Below are 20,092 nucleotides of genomic sequence, written 5' to 3'. Positions count from 1 at the left end.
AGGGGTAAAGTTCTGCTTACAATTCAAAGTCCATAGTCGAATTTTCGGGTTACGCTATCAATAAACTGGTAGATTCCAAAATCAGAATTGTTCAGTATTAAAGTGAGCCATTATAATTATGTAAGATAATGTTGCATTCAATTACTTTTATTGTCACAAATCATCTGATATTTTTAACTCTTTATGACCATTTTACTATTGAATACTTTAATTTTAATAAACATCAGTATAATTTTGAGTTCAACAAAATGGGTTCATCATGACTAATAATAACATATTTTTAATAAAATTCGAACTTGGCATAGTCTAGAGGAATATCAGTTAGTTATTGCTACTCAACATTACAAGAAGATTGATGATTTCTCTGTTGATATCATATAAAAAGGCAATGTTTAGCTGCATCCTCTAAAGTAATGAATTTAACATACATAGATTGTATATGCACACAAGTTCCAGGCAACTTTCTTCTGCGTATATGTTAATTATGTATAAGTGTGGCCTGTTCAAAGGTATAGGAAAAGTTGTTGAATCTATGCTACATGTACATATATAATTTGTAACTTTTGAAATTATTCTTAATGAACATTATGCATAATAAAATGTATGTCAAAAATTGCATCTGTGTATTCGATGAATGATGATGGGCGAGTTTTCAAATCCCATAAATGTAACATCGTTAATATGCACAATTGCACATTTCCTAATAAATATACCAAGAATTTATATTACAGTGCAATTGGCACTCTAAATTGCACTTTTAAGATACCAAATAGAATACAACCTTCAATGCAGGGTGCAAAATTTTCAATTTACATAGTATCATCTTATTGTTGTTGTTGTTTTCAATATACATAGTATCATGTTGTTGTTGTTGTTGTTGTTGTTGTTGTTGTTGTTGTTGTTTTTTTTGTTTTGTTTTTGGAGGGGGAGGTTTGGAACTGGGAGGAGAACATTTCAGGGTGTACAAAAAATTATGGACTTTCCATGATGTTTTGTTCTGACTAGGGGTCCATGCCATATCATTAAACAATTTGTCATTGGTTTCGGCACCAGCTTCTCAGAATTTCTTTAAATTTCACTCAAATGTTGTACCTACAGCCATTAAAAAAACCAAAAAAACATCAGAGCTCATAATCCTAGACTTCTCAATATCTTGTTTTCTTAAAATCTATACGAGTTTAGGTGCCTCTAAAACACATAAAAACTATACCCCTTCACTTTAATTGTGCCACCTCAGAATTACACGTATGTACATGTAAGGCCTCAAAAAAATTGTTTGAATGGCGTAGCCCGACCGACCCAAAAAGTAGGCCAGATCCTAGACTTTTTTTAAAGAAAAAAAAGAAGTTCCAAGGCCTCTATCAAATGCAATTTACAGCTATAAAAGAAAAAAAAATCCCTACCTACCTGGTTTTTTGTTTGTTTGTTACGCCAAGGAAACACTTAATTTTTGTAGGCCTAACCGTTATATTTTCCAATTTATTATGATAGTCAAAACTTATACCGTATTCATTCCATTAACCGCCCAGGGCGCTTAACAAAGTCATTTTGGGTGGGCACTTATTTTTTATATTGTTTACATAAAAATAGGTAAAAAATGGCCCAAAATATGGATTTTATGTGTAGATGGTTCTGTGTTTATTTCATGTGTTATTGGATCCTGCACATGATGGAGGATCATGTGTAGTAAAGTTGCTGGGTGGGCGGTTAATGGAATTAATACGGTAATTCAATAAAAAGAAAACAATCTGGGCAACAAGTTTTGTTGGCTATAACATTTATTCTACAGTTCATATATACTCTAGCATTATTTTTTTTTGTGGAAAATGTCAAGCTTTAATTCATAAACACATATAATTTTAACACATACCCATGTACAAAATAAAGCTCAATGAACTAATTTGTTCGAATACTGCATTCATGAGCTTGTGATCCCTGATGTGCTGCACTAGCACTGCTGTTGTTGTGGCACAGTTGTTTTTCATAAAAAATGCTCACTATGCATGTACATGTACACAAAGGTTTCAAATCTTGTTTTTATATGGATGTTGAAAATAGAATAAATACAAGCAAAGAGGTTTATAATAAAAGAAAATGTGTTCTTGGAGTCTGTGTATTTTGTAGAATTAGACATACATGTATCTTTGATCAACCCTGCTATGGCAAAGGGGGCTATAGAAATGTTTATAGTGGGAATTCCAATTGAATGAACGCAGCTTTCATTAGCATGACGAATTTTTGCGTACACTGCGCGATGTACGCCAGCGTGTGCGACTGTGCGTGAGTAACGCTGAAGTGAATCAACCATGCCAACGCACTTTTCGGGATTGGTTAATTTTGTATCCAAGGTCGATGCGTTCATGTTATGAAGTTTGAAATCGCGATATACGATCGCGGTTGGATCAAGTGCAGCTGTTGAAAGCTGCGTTCATTCAACTGGAATTCTTACTATAGGCGTCTGTGTGTCAGTCCGTCCATGCGTTGTGACATTTGTGCACCCGATAACACAATTATCTTTTGACCTTAGGGTGCTATATGGGTGTCCATCTTCGCAGAATAGATGTATCTCAAGTAGGTGGTGGTTGGTTTCCGAGGTGGGTTATGGGTCAAAGGATTGCCTTTTATACTACAATTAAAATGCTGCCTTCCATATAATATTGTTCAATAGCTAGACCGACTTTTTATTATTGCAGCTGCTATGGCAGGAGGCCCAGTGGTTCAAGAGCCACCTTCTATTTCTGTAAACAACCTCCTTGCCATATTCAGTCTGCAAACTCTGGCCCATAACAATTGTATTAAATTGTTTCTTTTCAGCCTGGTAATATTATCAAGCTTCCCAAGTTTGAAGTAGATTTACCTGTGGTCCCCAAGCCTGCAAAGTTATGCCTACCAGAGAGAGATGTCACCATTGCAAGTTTGTAAGTAATCTGTCAGAATAGTTATGAACATGTTGTATTAGCAATAGATTAGGCTGAAAGAATTTTGTCATCTATCAACTGATCATGTCATGGGTTATGCTTGACGAATGAGAAACAGAGCATTCCAAAATGATGGACACAGGCACATATGCGCACAACTTTTGTTGAGGACCATAGCGTGATTTTGATGCACCTGTATCTTACTGCGTCATATGCCATTCTGCCAAGATCTGCAGAATGTATATCAAATTCCAGGCACAGGTTAAATAGTTATTGTGGACACAACCGAGCAAAAACCAGTTCCCCCAGTTCAGTTATGCATGCATTTTTCAGTTATCAACCATAACATTTTAACCGTGTCTGCCAACTTGACGAACCTCAGGACTGTACCAGTTGCGTAGCATTACGGGGGAGGGGGGCAATCGATTACAAAATTTAGAAAATCCCATAGAAAAATTGCTGAAAAAATGGCTTGTGCCCCCCCCCATCAGACCTGGTGCTCCCCAATCATGGTTAGTGCCCTCCCCCCAATATGATGACCCACGCTTGGCCACTGGACTGTACAAAATTAAAGCCATGCCTCAAAGTAAGTTGATTATTTTTTATACTGCTTATCTTTCAGGTATGGGCTTCTGTACATTGTAGTTCTGCGTCATCAACCAAGAGGACCTACCAGCAAAGGGGCAGAGATAGTTCTCTATCAACTACAAAAGTAAGATTTCAGCTCTTTTTCACACTTTATATAGTATTTATAGAGTAACAAAATCATCAGATAAAATGATTGAGATAATACTTATTGAAGGAAAGCATGTGGAAAACTTCATAAAATTGTTTTCAAATAGAAAGGGAAGCTTGGGTGAATCGACATAAGTTGAGAGACAGATGATCACATCTGAACTAACAGGGATCAAACCAGCACACTTGTATTCCATTCTTGTTTTACTGTGTGTGTCAGTGAAGTAAGCATATTATGCAAAACACAACTTACATAGATGCTGCGTCCAACTGTGTGGACGCTATTCTATATCAATCCATGTTATGAGTCGAGTCGTTTTTAAGTCAATCAATGTATAGGGTGCAGTGTTTGCTGATATTACTTGTCTTCCTAAACTGCCTTACACCCTGCTAAGGCGAAGTCTGTTATCTTAATTGCAAAGAAAAACAAATGTTTTGTATGTTTTGTGTAACCTGATAATTTATAAGAATCATTTATTCCCTCATCATTTCTTCTTCCTTATTATATAGTGCCTCCCTCATATGTATGAGTATTATCGCACTGCGTACAGACAAGCTGTACTTATTTTTTATTCTGGAACCTAGAGTAGATGAGTGTATTTTTGAAGTACAGTCAACAGTACCGGGATGATCCCCTGCTCTTTTCTCATAGCCTGTGACGTTCTTTAACGTGCACACACTGCATTTATGTCAGAAATACATATACACTGGACCGACGGCTTAAAGTGCCCTCCGAAGCACTAAGCAAGTAGAGTGAAGTGCCTTGCTCAAGGACATAAAGAGCCAGCCGAGCTCAGGCGGACCTCGGATTCGAACCCTCAACCCTTGGATTCACAGTCCAACACCTTAACCGCTAGGCCACACTCCCCTCTTGTTGTTTTCAAAAAATCTCATTGTCATGTTAATGATTACATTTAAATTATAACAATGTCTTTACTGTATTTGATTACTGTATCATCCAGAGAGTCACCAGCTAAGAAGACCGATGTGTTGAAACTCAACATGAGTGGACGCTTTGCAATCAATGTTGTGGTCAGTATTTAGGTATTTTAGTATTTAAGTAAATCTAGAATTTGTGTAATTGATTCTGATATGATCATTAAGTTTTAGGGAAAAAGAATTGACCATTGGTCTCTTATCCAGTATTGGCACAATAGTACTGACCCAAAGTGCAAAGTAAAGAAGCCCTCAGCAGTTGCCAATTATTACAAATTTAAAAATCCAGCTTACTAAAGTCAAGTGAAACAAATTGAAGAAGCTTTTTAAATATGGGGACCAGAAAATTCCCCCTATACATTTTTGTATGAAAATGAGTATAGGGAAGTACAACTTCGATGGGAAGAAAAGAATAATGTATACCTAGTACCAGGCGCGTAGCAAGGTGAAAAAATGGGGGCCCAAAGTTATGATCCTGGAAGTGGATTGAGTGAAAGTGCAAAAAAAGTGGGGCGCCCGCATGCGACACGCATGCCTAGGACTTCATTCGATTAGGGTGAGGACTGGTAGCACATTATATTGTGTGTGATGGCTTCATATCAAACTAGCATAATATTATTTATGTCACATGATCTGCTTATTAATCAAAGTTTATTATTTAGAATGGTTCAGTTTTTTTAATTATTTACATACTATTAAAATGGTGGTTCTTTTTCAGTAGCGTAATCATGGGCAGTTTCTTAATGACTGGCTTTTACATCCAGGCTGGTTATGTGTATGCATTTCTCCCATTTTTTTCTCAAAAGAGTTAATTTTGATTGATTTTTTTTTCATTTTCATTTAAGGATAACCTTGTGGTTGTACACCATCAAGCATCAAAAGTAAGTATCTTTGTCATTTTCAAGCTTCCTTTGAAGAGGTCATCAACACTAGTATAGATGTGTTGACTTCTGACGTCAATGCCTGGCAGTATGCACAGTGTTGCACACGCATCATCACAATTTCCATTGTTTTTTGCCTGCCAGTATGCACGTGCATCATATTTTGTTCAGGGCTTGTGTTATTAAAACTCCCGCCACATCACAATAAGACTATTGAACAGTGTAGTGGTTGCATGGGGTTCACTCAAGCATAAAGATATACCAGTCCCTTGCCTTTGTTGATAAACATTGAGGTCAACTCATCTATATGTGCCCATGCACCACAAACCCAGTGTAATGTCATTAGTGCTTATTCAGAGATATAGACCAATAAGCATTACAGAAATGGTATCGTCGTTGGGCAGGCAAAACCTATGTACTGGTGGCCCTTGAACATGCTTACAACAAACCTGTGTTTACAACAAACCTGAGGTTACAGGAGGTTTTGCTAATAAACATGTTCAGGGGCTATTGAGCATTTCCTGCTCAATGACGATATCATTTTAAGCTATGACGATAACATTTTAAAGCTTGTTTTAGAGCGAAATCAGAACGTTACGGTTTGTCATGAATGGTCACATATACGAATGCCAGGCAACTTATTGCTGCATTTACATATTTAAAGTAGGCATTTTCTTTTCTGTGAAGGCATCAAGGCTAAGTCATGCAGGGCACCAAGATCACTTGCCATAGTTTGTCCAAAACTTGGCCACCCAGGCAACATCAAGGGGCAGAAAGGCAAATTATCTACTGCCTTATTTTGGTTCCTGAACCCAACTCATACTTGGGGTAAAATATGTTGGTACATACAAGATATTATAACAAAAATGCTGCTCTATTTCTTGTGCTGGATATACATGTAGTGTTGTAGCTTATTATTAAAGTTTTTTAAGTGATTCAGACTTTTTTTCAAAGATTATCTTTTCAAAATTCAGATTCAAAAAGGCAAGATGTATGAGATGTAGGTATCAGGAGGTACAAATGGTAAGGGGGTGATAGAGTTACGCAATCTAATGTTCAGATATCGGTAGGCCTATATTTTAAGAGAATAGATGGGTATAGCTATATATTATACCTTCATGCAAATTAATTGCTAAGTTTTAGGTAAAAAGAAGCTATGTTTTTGCTATGCAAAAAATGCGTATAGAGGTTGTAATATGGGTGGTTGTGAAGAAATTCCAACCAAATGGCCATTAATTCCGTGTAGGAATAAAAGACACTTGAGTTTCTCTATTTTTGAGAAACTTATAGAAAGCTATCGTGAGGATGCGTTTTTAGATTAATGGTGATCAAGATTTAGTTGATCTTTTATTAATCTCATCAGCTACATTTTGCTCAGCTTAATTTTAAGATCACCTAGTATTTTGGTATATTTGTTCACAGTAGGAACATGGATCTGCATACCTAATTAACTTAGGTCTAAAGTGCCTAACTTTTTGACACTTGCAGTTTGGTCCATTTTTAGTGGATGTGATGTCATGTCACCCATAAATTTAATTGGCAAATAAATATGCATCAATTTCTGAAATTTTGCAATAGGCTCAACTCCACCTGCAGCATTTTACAGGTAGACTCTCATACTAGTATTAGGGGGTGGAATTAGCATCAACTTTTTTTTCTGCATCTCTTAAAATATGTAGCTGACCTATCTTAACATATAAATCAACTTCATTTTGAAATCAAATAATTCTAACCCCCCTGTACATACCCCTGAAGATTTGAAATTAAGGTTGCCAAATTTGGAAGACTTGCACTGTACAAAGGTATAGGGAATTTGTGACCTTCGGGATAACATTGTTCAAATACAATTTATTACCACAAATGTGGTAATTTAAGAGTCTATAATTGTTTGGCAGACATGAAAACATTTATTGTATGATATTTTGCATTTAATATTCAATCAACTTGGGGCACATAGGCTTACCCCGGCCAGTATGTATACATTCACACAGGTATCTCAGTTCATTGAGCTAATTACTCACTAAAGTCAAAGTTTATCTGTTTTATATTGTATTGTAACTAACCTACTTGGTGTAGAACATCAACAGCAGCATTAAAATCACCAATGCTTGCTTCAGCTAAACCATCAACATTGTTCAGATTAACCTTCAAGATTTTGGCATACCGTAGGTGATTAATGGCAGGTTCAGTCTAAAATGTCACTACTTTTTGGTATTGACAGAGCTGGTCTACCTGGGGGGGGCACTCCAACTTAAGAGGTGATGCATATGTAGGGCTGTTAAGACCCCCTTTTTCAACATTGCTGTCACCCAAAGATCCCATCCCATATTTTTTATGAGCATGTGCTCTGTCACCCAAAAGACCCCATATTTCCTTTCGATCTGTCACCCAAAGACCTTTATATTTCCATTTGAACAGCAACACATCATCTATCACTGATTTGGTTACTTCTTTGGAAATTACAAGCCATTAAGAAATCTCACCCAACGCCTCCATAATTTAGATCGAAATGGTCCGTCTCTCACCCAATAATCCCATATTTTGTAAATTTTGCTCTCACAGAATGCCAAAAAACACACTCTCACCCAATGACCCCATATTTTTGATATTTTGCTCTCAAGAATGCCACTTGGTGCGAAAGTGCCAGCCCTACACCTATCCATTCATATATAGTGAAGGAGACTTCACTATCTATGAATGATACATTTCATATTGAAGTGCCTCCGGGCCAGTCTACCTGATCTAGGCCCACCTAGATCTTTCTGAAGATCCTTATTTCTTCTATCCACCCTAACATTTGCGATTTCTTTGACAGTTAGACCTTCCTTGGTAAGCACTTCCTGTTTCAGATTCCAGTCATAAATAAGGATCTGAAAGATCTCGGTGGGCCTTTCACAACATAAATAGTGAAATAGAAGAAGAGGGAAAGGTGTCAAGACTTTATCCTGAAGTATGGTACGCCCGAATACTGCTCTGTCAGACTAAAAAGGGATTACAAGAACCTGCCAATAATCACCATTGCCAACTCTGAACAATATGTTACATCAAAGGCTGAAGCAATCATTGGTGATTTTAATGCTGCTGTTGATGTTTAATACCAAGTAGGGTAGTTACAATATAAAACAGAGAAACTTTGACTTTAGTGAGTACTTAGCACAATGAGCTGAGATCTGTGTGAATGAATACATGCTGGGGTATGTGCCCCCCCCCCCCCCTCTGTTGACTGAATATTAAATGCAAAATATCATACAATATATGTTTTTATGTATGCTAAGCAATTATAGACTCTAAAAATTACCACATTTGTGCAAATAAATTGTATTTGAACAATGTTATCCCGAAATCACAAATTCCCTATACTTTTGTACAGTGCAAGTCTTCCGAATTCGCAACCTTAATTTCAAATCTTCAGGGGTATGTACAGGGGGTTAGCTTTATTGATTTGATTTTTTTCTTTTTGATAATTTATTATCTATGGTCTGTACATATTTTAAGCACTGCAGAAAAATAATATCTGTTATTTTGTAAAATAATTCCACCCCCTACTAGTATATAGAGATACAATTTATTAATTTCTTTTTCAAATTTACTTTTCCTTTATGTAGACGTCAATGGTATTTGACATCCGACTCGCAACAGATGAGACCGATGGATATGTGAACTTTCACCTACCAGTACTTGCCCCCCTCCCCATCAAACCTGTCACACTTACCATGGCTGGGATACCAACACAAACAGGGCTGGAAATGAGAGAAGTTGGAGTAGACTTGTGTATCCTTTTGATTTCTTTTAGGAGATGGGCAATCACCATGAACCATTGTGCATGTTGACTTGCACACTTACAACAATTCGAGGGTTCAGAACCAGAAAGCTGTAACTCACTATGACCAGCTCTCACAAAATAAGCATAAAGTTGGCTCCTTGCTTTGGCCTTCAAAAATCAATATTTCCTTCACAATGTCGTTTATTTTCTATTATGTTTTGTCATGATTAATGGACTGTATCTTCTATATTGCATTGGCGACTTTATACTCATTTTGTGGGAGCAGGTGATTGTGAGTTGAGGCTTTCTGGCTCTCAACCCTCAAATTTATTTTGCTGCCACTGAGATACATCAGAATATCAGAATAATTTCACTTCAACCTCTATCTCACCATGTTGATGCTGCAAGGATTCGAACCCACGCCTCAAGCTATCCCGCAATTATGAGTCAAAGTCTTCACTATACTGCAACACAATGCCCTCAGTGAGCTTGTGGACTAAGCCCCAAAGCCAATCTGATGTGACTTGCTAAGCTTTCTACGATTCTGCTAAAAATCATCTCTAAAAAGTGTCAAATTTGCCACCTGTCTCTAGGCCAGCAAGGTGAAACTCCTCCAAAATTATTGGCCCAACTAGCTAGTAACATGGAAGAACATTGGCATGATCGACAGGAATTAAATATAGTAAACATAATTTTACACCAAGTTCACTGTCCCAAATAATAAAAGAGAAACATAAAAAAAAGATATCCTGCCTGGGAATCGAGCCATGGGCCTGGGGTTTACGAGACCTGTGCCAGTAACAGTAGCTAGTAACATTTTGAAGGGTGTGTTATTATTAGGTGCAAGGAACTTCAAGGGGGATTCATTCAAATTAGTTCTCTACCATCTCCGCTGGAGAAAAACATACTGTGATTTGGTAATTTTCCCCTTTCCATTCCTTTTAAATTACAACACACTAAGTGTATAGTTTTAATTTTAATGTTAATCACTAAATATTTAATAAGCACATTGACTTTTGTGACAAATTCTTATTCTCCAGACTAATTCAATGTCTTTTATAATAGATTAATGTTCTTTTGTTCATACTTGGCGCAAGCCACATGTTCACAAATATTGTCACAAACCGCTCACAGAAGTATCCTGCGCCTTCTCGAGCCACTTCGGGTCCTGACGGGACTCCAGTCCAAGACCCTGGGATAAAAAGGCGAGCGCGCTAGTGTATAGACCAAAAGAGGACTTCCCTGTCAGGTCTATAACACGAACACACTTATACCTCCGTGATGCCAATATGAAAACATAACATTGGTGGGAATTATCAGCCTTAACAAACTGTCTGCTCAGATTCACCCAATTGGGTGGTATTTCAGCCCAACATTGTGATTGATGCTAAGCTCGGTTGTCTGTGGCATGTGTACCTCAAATTAGAACCACTTGTTACTATGATACCAGACAAGGTAAGTTTACACCCAGTTGGGGTGTTTTGTGGTTTAATTTCATTGAATGTAAACTTTCCGTAGCTTGCAAGATTGCTCCTGTGTTAAACACAGACGCTAATGTAATGCTATGGGAAGCAGTGTTGAGAGACAAGTCATTTGTGCATTTAATATTATTATATTTAAATTGTCAATATTCAAACTGCTTCCCTTCAATTCCAGGAGCCGCTGATTTTTTTTAAATATTAACATATGCATGGGAAAAAGATTCCAAATCATTCCTTATAAAAATAAGCGAGATAATTTGGCTCTGTTGAACTTTTACAATTTCTTGTAAAGAAAAAATATTCCAACTTATAAAGTTTATTTATAATGCTCTTCCAAACTTTTGTATTGGGCTATTCCAGTTGAAATCCACACTACCCCTGTGGAAGATTTTGGAAATGTCTTCCACAGAGGGAGTATGAATTTCAAATGGAATTAACACATTAGCAGCTCCATTTCAAACTCACTCTCCCTCTGTGGAAGATTCATGTTGAATCTTTCTCAGAGGGTGTGTGAAATTCAAATGGATCTGCATAATGTGTTCATTCCATGTGAGATACATTCTCCCCCTGTGGCAGATATTTCCAGAATCTTCCACAGGGGGAGTGTGGATTTTACTTTGACATGGTAAAGTTAATTTATATGCACCTGGTTGTTTTCTATTCTTACTTTCTGTAAGGACACAAACAATAAACAGGTTTCTCAATGTTTCACTTTAAACGTATATTCATTTTGCAGAATCGACTGATTGACTTCCTTCTTCTTAGAAAAGATAGCAAGAAGGTTATACTGAATGTATGCCGACAAGGTAAATACTAGTTTCATTTTGACACCTCAGTGAACTATTTGTTATCATAGTAGAACTATTTCTTACTGTGGTGAATACTTAGTAGTGAATATGTAATTTTAATGTTTGAAACCATAGCAACAAATTATGACTATTTAAGTTTAAGAATCATATTGGATGGATTGCAGGGTAATCTATTCCCAGAGTAACATTTGCAATTTTAATATGGCCCAAATCGAGGAAGATGTACACCATAAATGTTGGTCAGTTTCTTCCCAATGTTTCAAGCTGACCATTCCAAGTTTAAGCCAGTTGAGCCCATTTGGTGTGGCTGAGGAGGGGGCAAGGGCTTGGGGGATTGCTCCCATCCCCCGACAACGCAAAGAAAAAAAGAAATATAACCTGTTCTTAGAACTGTTTAAATACGCACACATTCAGTAAACACCTTGATTTGGGTAACATTAAAAATTCTACATTTTCGTGCGCTTTGTGCGGAATGAACCCAAAGTACATGTGAAATGAACCCAATATGCATATTATTAAATTTCACTTCAAATAGTATAAAACTGAAAATTTCACATAGAGATATGTTGGGCGAACTATTGCTGAATGGGCACATTTTTTCTTTGGCTCAGACAAAAAGTCCAGGCATGCCGCTCGTTGAACCTAACTTGTACAACCATATTTTACCCCACACAGAGCAGGCCCATATAATAAAATTTAATAGAAAAAATACTGACCATCTATGTATTGTCTTGTATCTTTCAGCTCTTGTACCAGGTCAACAGTGTAATCTAGCCATAATAGCCAAAGTGTATGATACTGACCATTAGTATTGTCTTGTATATTTCAGCTCTTGTACCAGGTCAACAGTGTAATCTAGCCATTATAGCCAAAGTGTATGATCAACTCAACCAGGTATATCGGACATACTTAGAAGGTGAACAAGGCGCAGCACAGGTATTTAATCTAGTTGTTATGATAGATCTTTTTCAACGTATATCGTAAATCCATCATCATACATATTCTGCTGATGCACCATATTAGTGTTACGTTAGCAAGACACTCACTGATTATGTACATCTTCAACCATACCATTTCATCTAAAAAATAATGATTAATTAATTGGTTCAAGGTGGTGTTACTGGAACTAAAGGTGTTTAGCCAAACTTGACCAGGCTTATGACAATATATAGACTAAAAACTATGCATAATCAGAAAATTTTACTATTCTTTGCATTCTTGCTTAGTTGGGAAAAAAATGAATTAATAATCATATCAGTCGCAAAAACAGAGCAAACATTTTTGTGAAGAAGTCAGTGGAGAATACCAGACAGAGACAGATAATGATAGGAGACATGCAGGTTGTGCATCTGTAGACACATAAATTTACTGCGACAAAGTACTAACTTCACTGCCTTAAAGTCATAATGTACGATCTTATAATATGAATTTGGTTAATTTTTTTCAAACCTGATGTTTTGGCATATTTGTAATGCTTACACCTGTCACAACTTGCACCTAAATGGAATCAACCAAATTTGTTGTGTTTGTACGTAAACAGTGCAAAGTTCGCCATAAAGTCTTAATTCAAGAAATTATGACTTTATGTCCTACCATAGAACTGCGTGTTAAACGGCCAAAATAACAAGCAGTGTTTCTTTCACGTTACCTCGTTATTTCAGCTCAAAATGGACAGAAACCATTCCCGATCATTATTACTAGACTAAGTATTATTTCAGCATTTTGAGTATATAATGACAAATTTAAAATTTGAAAGAAATCGTACATTAAGCCTTTAAGGAAACCAAAGTATAGTACTGATACATGTTTACAGTGTTGCTCTCTCAATTTATCTGCAGGGTGCTGAGGGTACTGTGTCACCATGGCCACCAGGGTCAAACCTACCAGTAGTAGTGGATCAATCAGATATGTACACACATGTATTGACACCAGTAGCTGAAATTAAGGTATTTATAAATAAACCAACTGAGACATTTGAACCATGAGCATCAATTGTCATGATTACCGCATAGTGACATATACCAGATGTCTGTATAAACTGTCCTTTTAGAGTCTGCGATGTGCCACACATGATTTACCGAGGTTGCTACAGACCATGGCAAAAATGGTCATTATTATACAAGATAGTTAAAGGGTACCACGGTTGTTTGATGTATATAGAATTAGCTTCATTATTAAGTAAATGAAAACTATAGATGGCGCTATTTATCCTAAATCATATTTCTTTATATATAGGTGAAACAAGCAACAAGGAAATTTTTATAAACATATTTTATAAAACAATAAAAGGAGTTATTTGTATTAAAAGCTTGAAAGAGTAATTTTCAGTAACTAAATAGCGCCACCAATTTTATATACATTTTATATCCGAAAAAGCTGTAAAAATGCTATAAAAGTGAATAATTGTGTAAAAGAGGGGAAATTAAAGTTGAGAATGACTCAAAAGCATCTGTATACATTAGCATGATATCGCATTTAGCTGTTTAAGCCTAAAATTTGGTTGTACATGATGTTTTGTTTGAAAACTAATAAATGATCCCATCAAACAACCGGGGTACATGTCTATGTTCACAAGCTGGATAGCCTATATCTCTTTCAAAGTGACTTGTTGCCAGATTCATATGTGAATAATGTTGAATAAAGTCAGTACCCATTCACACCTGGGTGAAATGAAACAAATATGACCATAGACACAACACGTTGGCTGCGATGTGATTTGAATCCTAGAGGTAACAGCAATATAATGTTATGCAATAATCAAAGCCCTTGCAGTATTGTTCCGTATTTGATTAGCATGTCTTAAATACTGAGTAATCAACCAACTTGATGAACCTCTTCAATTAATTCCTTTTCAACAATTGTAGTATTAATTGCAGCGTGACACACTGGTTAATACCTTTGGTGTGAGTGATCTTGGGTTCAAATCCCCACAGGGCCCAACAAAATTAAATTTGCTCTTCCCGTGGCTCATGTGGTAATGGCAGGGCAGCTTAACTATGATAGTAGACCTTGTTACAGTCGGTGCCGATGAAGGTAATAAGCCAGATTGTTGGCTACACTTGCCTGTCCTATAAAAATGCCCCATCACGCTATCTACACAATCCCCTTCACCAGGTTTCTTCACCTGGCTGAAGTTTCATCAGCATTATCTCCTAGATTTCAGCTGTTAGTGCCTAGACTTGGTTGACATAAAAAATAACAAAAACAAATGTTCACCACACATTCTTCCATCCTTTTTGTTCGTCTTCAGGATGTGAAGTACAAGTTCATGGTTGCAGTCTTAGTTGAATACATCAGATCACTGAATCACTTCTCCATTCCAGTCCAGGTAAGTAACATCATAATATATAGGCCTATATGATTTGTATGGTACACAGAAGTGCCACATCAGTTCGGGGGCACTCGTAATTCACAGACGTCTCAGATTTCAAAGACGGGTCAGTGATTTCACATATGGGGTCTGTGATATCACATACGTCGAGCTTTGTTGACAGCTGGGCATTCGATGCAGCACATTGGAACGAAGCTGAGTGTATTAGAATAAGCTTTCCTATGTTTAGCAAATATCTACCTGTGCAAAAATTATATCTATCTGCAAATTCTGACAAATGGTCCCAGAAAACACTTTAGATTGCAATGGCCAAAATCAAATGTTTTGAAGTAGAAAAATCCCAAGAGTACCCGAGCCTGCGCTTTAATTCATGAATTGGATAGTAAAATTAGCGGGCACTCAACTTGGGCTAGCTACAAACCCTGATAAGGTCTACTCACAAAATTATTGCCACTGCGCTGGCATGTTCACCAAAATTACTTATATCGTTTGCAACTGGGTTTTGAAACTAGGGAGTATGTGATTTATGAGACGTCTCTGAAATATACTGTTATGTGGCATGACGCTTCAAGAGTATTTGATATCAGAGACGTCCTCGAATTATGAGTGCCCCCGAACTGACATGTAATTATAAATGGAAAAAAGTTTTATATAATCTATTCATTCATTTTACTACACTCATGTAAGAAATTGTATGAAAAGAGAACCATTTCATGGCCATGGTAACAGGCTAAAATGCCAGGCCCTTTCAGGATCCCACCTCCTGGACCCTGCCTGGGGCCCTCTGCTCCCGGACCTCATGCAAAGGCTTGGTTCAATATCTTGGTTTTATTGATATAGTGGCACATTTTGGTTCACTAGTCTTGTGGTGCTTCAGAAAATCTTAATTGAGAGTGCCTGGTATAGAGTTTGACACAACCTTTCTTAAAATAAATAAATAAATTTTGGTGTTTTATATAGCGCCTTTTACCGGATCTTAGAGGGATCAAAGCGCTGTAATTTCGCTGCCATGGTGGATCATCACAATCAGATCGCATCAACTAGGCTGGTTGCAGCCGAACTTGGCGCAAACCTATCCGCACCGATTGTAACATCCACCAATTATCTATGCAGCTCCCCAAATTCCATTGGGTGAAGGAAGTTTTTGATAGCCAAACAACTAATCACCGATTTTTGAAAGCAGGAGGAAACTGGAGATCCCGGAGAAAACATGCGAGAGCGAGCATGGAATCGGGATAAACCAAGTGCACATGAGTCCTTGGGCCGCGCTGGGGCTTGAACCCGGGACCTCAGTGGTGCAGGGCGAGGGAATAACCGCTGCGCCAACTCGCCCTCTTGTAACCAGACTTGTTATTCTCATTTCATTGCAGCATTTTCTGTACGAGTTAGTCATTAATACCTTAGTACGTCATAATAGATTCTACCAACTCCATCAGTTTCTTCAATACCATGTGTTAAGTGACTCCAAACCTATAGCGTGTTTACTATTGTCTCTGGAGAGTGTGTATCCACCAGCACATCAACTAGCACTGGATATGCTCAAGGTAAAGTTTTATGGCCATTTTTTGGGTATCAGAAATGTTACCTACCCAGTTCTAGATATATTTGTTTAGAATTATATATAATAGTTATTGTCAAAACAGACTATACATACCATAATAATTCATTAATAAGCATATGTGCCTATTAACGGGTTGCTCAGACAATAGAGAATTTTGAAGTAGTTTGTTAAACTTTTTTAGTTAGGCCTATTGTTCTTTTAATTTACAAAAAAAATTAACATAAAAAAATGAAAAAGTTAAACAAACTACCCTAAAAATTCATTCTTGTCCGAGCAATTCGTTAATAGGTTCATATCCTTATTAACAAATGTTTACGGTATCAGTTACATAACTCATTTTCTAAATAAATATTTGTTTATATCTGCAAAGATATAATCAGTTTTCAATGGTGTTATTTATTGTTTTGTTTGTTGTTGTTTTTTCAGAGAAAAATTAGAATCACAATTTTGTCAAAAAAGTTCAAACAAAATGCCTTGTCACAAATGTCATGCTGCCCTAATTAACAAGTCGCATAGAAGTTAAACTTTACTTGTTTTCCCATGAATGTGTGCCATAGACTTATAAATAAATAGAATTACAAAAGGGAGTCAGAAACATACATAATTGAACTAGGAATACAAGTCTTATTTTTGCTCAATTTCTTTCTCCAGAGAGTCACAACAGCCAATGAGGAAATCATAGAAGTTCTCTTATCCAAGAACCAGCTTCTCTCGGCTCTTAGATTTCTACGGAGTGTTGGCGGCACTGACAACGCATCTGCACGCAAGTTCCTGGAAGCTGCCAAGAACACTGAAGATAGGATGCTGTTCTTCACTGTGTACAAGTTTTTTGAGCAGAGGAATCTTCGGCTGAGAGGGAACCCTCAATTTATGCCAGGTTGGTTTCTGCTTCATTGTTTCTAGTACAGAAATTGTGTGTGAATTTACTGCTTTATATTATATATTCATACATTTTCCAAGATATCAAAAAAGCCACCACATAAGGCCAAACAAATTGCTTGCCCTCCACCAACCGACCCAAAATTGGCCAAAATCAGGGTCGACCCTTTAAAAAATAATTTTTAGTTTTTAGTTTATAATTTTAATGTCTTTTTATTACTTTTTCTGTGTGTAAATTTCATTTCAAAGCTAAATTTGGCCAACAATATTTTCTTATAAGAAGAAATCATTAATGTAAACTCATTATAACATTTATAACTAAAAAACAAATGTCCATTCCTGAATCAATGTTTCCAATAAACTTTGCGTCTTATGCCTGCAAATATGCAGTCGTTCTATATTGAATCTATTTCTATTGTGTATCCGGAAGTGAATTCTTGATTTATCTTTCCACGTGACCAATGTTTATCTATACAGTACCGAGTCATTAAAAAAATTTAAAAGAAATATTTTTGCGACAGACCCACCCACCCACCCCAAAAATCCCACTGGAGGGCAAGCAAACAATATTTTTGGGGCCTAGTACTGTCTAGTTCAGTGTTGAATAAAGCAGTCATTAAACTATACCCTAAAGATGTAGAACTAATGCATTGGAGTTTGTATTAATTTTGAAATCATTTTAGTCTATGATATGAATGCAAATTATAACTTTGCATATTGGAGACACTAAAAACTTTTTTTTAAAGTCAACCATGAATGATCGTAGCATTTAGCTCTAGGTCCAGGGACACTCCAAATCCAAAAAAAAAAATATTTCCGCGATACTCGCCATCACTACGCATACACTCTCCACCTTGAAGTAAACAACCTAAAAAAATTGGGCAAAAATTTGACATTTTCTCTTTAAATCACACTATTTTGTGGTAATAGAATAGGAATGAAGGGTGCAGCATTATCCTTTACACCCAAATAATGTGTCGTCGGCAGTCAAATCCTTTTAAATAATGGATGAAGCGCAGTGCCTCGCCCATTATTTACATTTTCACTGCCTAAGACACATTATTTGGGTGTAAATGAAGGCTAGGAAAGTAATATTATTATTCATTTTAGCATTTTCAGTGCACACAGATTGGTCAATGACCAGCAAGAGGCATCAGGGCTAAAAATACACTGCCCCCCCCAATTTCATAAAAGAGCCCCCATGTAGGGGGTCAAAATATTTGTCAATAGCAAATAGTGCACACAATTTTCATAGATTCTGAGCAATGGAAATAACACTCATAATCAAAAACTATGTCGAGACCTTGCTGGATCTGTTGTGCACCCTTGCATTTACCTACTGTCCAACTTTCAAATACATGTACATCAACTTTGATCTCCTAATTCTCCATGAAATACTCAAGTAATATTTTGCTTTTTTGTTTTCATTTTACAGGTGAACACTGTGAGTTATACGTGAAGCATTTTGAAGATCTATTTGGTGCACAGAGCTTTGCCCCAATGCCGCAATAAGGTGTCTGTAGTTCAGATTCGGGTAATAGCTACGCTTTATTCATGAAGTATGCCCATGCAACTCATGCTTCCTATAATGTAGGCCTATAGTCCTCTTGCTCTATGAAAAAGGGATGTTTATCCAGGACCAATTACTAGTAATTACCCCTTTAGCCAAATTCACTCCCAGCTGGACAAGTCCATCCCAATGATAAACCACAGTAGACAAGCAAACAGATAGAAAATTGTTATGTAATAATGGTATTATGGAATCTGTTGGGACACTTTTCACACCATGTTGATAGCTACATGGCATCAGCAGGGGATAATTGGATAGATTAGTGGTTTTGATAGTAATTCCTTTTTCGTAGAGCAACCAGAGTACACGTTTCATAGATACTTTACAGAGCAGTGAGTACCCTGTGAATTATGTACAAATACTCAGCTGAGCAGTGAATGCCCTGTGAATAATGTGCAGTGATCACATTTCAAAAGCGAAGTAAATTATGCTGTTTGTCAAAATCAGGATATCTATAGTAATGTATATTTAACAATAATACATCTATTAAAAAGTGTAAATATGTTAAATATGTATATAATAGTTTATTATGCATCAAATCAAGATATATACATATTCTCCTGGGTACAGAAGTTGACATATGAACCTGCTGGTCAATATGATTGTTGTCAGCAGTAAGAATTTAAATTCATTTTTGAAAAGATTGAGAGAAAAGTGAACTTTCTTGATGCACGTATCACCACCACCTTCATTTTCCACATGCTTGTTTATTCTTGGTGATTAAATTTTCAAGCTTGAAATTATAATGGGCAAAGATTTTATTGCATACCTGCCAACTACTCCGATTTTCATGGAGTTACTCCGATTCAGTATTAAACCCCGAAAATCGGAGTACTCCGATTTTCTGAAGAAAAAAAAAAATTTAAAAGAAATGTTTTTTTTTTTTAAATTTAAATTTTATTTCTTTTCCAAAGTTTTCGGCGACTTTGGAGAGCCACTGGACCTATTCTGAAGTGCTAGGATCATTCACAGTTAATTTGAAAAAAATTGGAAAAAAATTACAGTTTGTTATCCTTAATATGCAAACCACTAATGTTTACCTCTTCATCTAGCACATATTATAAATGCATGGAAAACCAGTGCTTTGCCCCTGGACCCCCCGCCGTCAGAGGCAATACTACGGGCGCTTTGCGCCCTACGTTCGCCATGTACTCTGTTTTCTAGGTTTTCAATGTTGGCAGGTATGTTATTGTTGCTAATATCTGTCAATGACAGATTTTCTGTACAC

At 36.6% G+C, this 20,092-nt stretch overlaps 1 protein-coding gene across 1 annotated transcript in view; it reads left to right on the top strand.

Annotated features, from left to right (window-relative positions):
• The window catches only part of LOC140138834 (regulator of MON1-CCZ1 complex-like), a 52,238-nt gene extending 32,608 nt beyond the window's left edge, over positions 1-19,630 (top strand). Inside the window, exons 7-19 of the mRNA XM_072160604.1 lie at positions 2,815-2,918; positions 3,541-3,630; positions 4,616-4,685; positions 5,435-5,470; positions 9,076-9,241; positions 10,576-10,688; positions 11,451-11,520; positions 12,353-12,459; positions 13,362-13,469; positions 14,774-14,851; positions 16,225-16,398; positions 17,067-17,292; positions 18,730-19,630. Coding sequence (XP_072016705.1) covers positions 2,815-2,918; positions 3,541-3,630; positions 4,616-4,685; positions 5,435-5,470; positions 9,076-9,241; positions 10,576-10,688; positions 11,451-11,520; positions 12,353-12,459; positions 13,362-13,469; positions 14,774-14,851; positions 16,225-16,398; positions 17,067-17,292; positions 18,730-18,806 — 1,419 coding nt within the window. The 3' untranslated portion in view covers positions 18,807-19,630. The remainder of the gene's footprint in view (positions 1-2,814; positions 2,919-3,540; positions 3,631-4,615; positions 4,686-5,434; positions 5,471-9,075; positions 9,242-10,575; positions 10,689-11,450; positions 11,521-12,352; positions 12,460-13,361; positions 13,470-14,773; positions 14,852-16,224; positions 16,399-17,066; positions 17,293-18,729) is intronic.
• The last annotated feature ends 462 nt before the right edge of the window (positions 19,631-20,092 follow it).

This window comes from Amphiura filiformis, chromosome 18, assembly GCF_039555335.1.
Source record: "Amphiura filiformis chromosome 18, Afil_fr2py, whole genome shotgun sequence".
In the NCBI taxonomy this organism is placed as follows: Eukaryota; Metazoa; Echinodermata; class Ophiuroidea; order Amphilepidida; family Amphiuridae; genus Amphiura; species Amphiura filiformis.
Note: the sequence above shows the minus strand (reverse complement) of the source record. Positions and strands in the feature narration are given on the sequence as shown.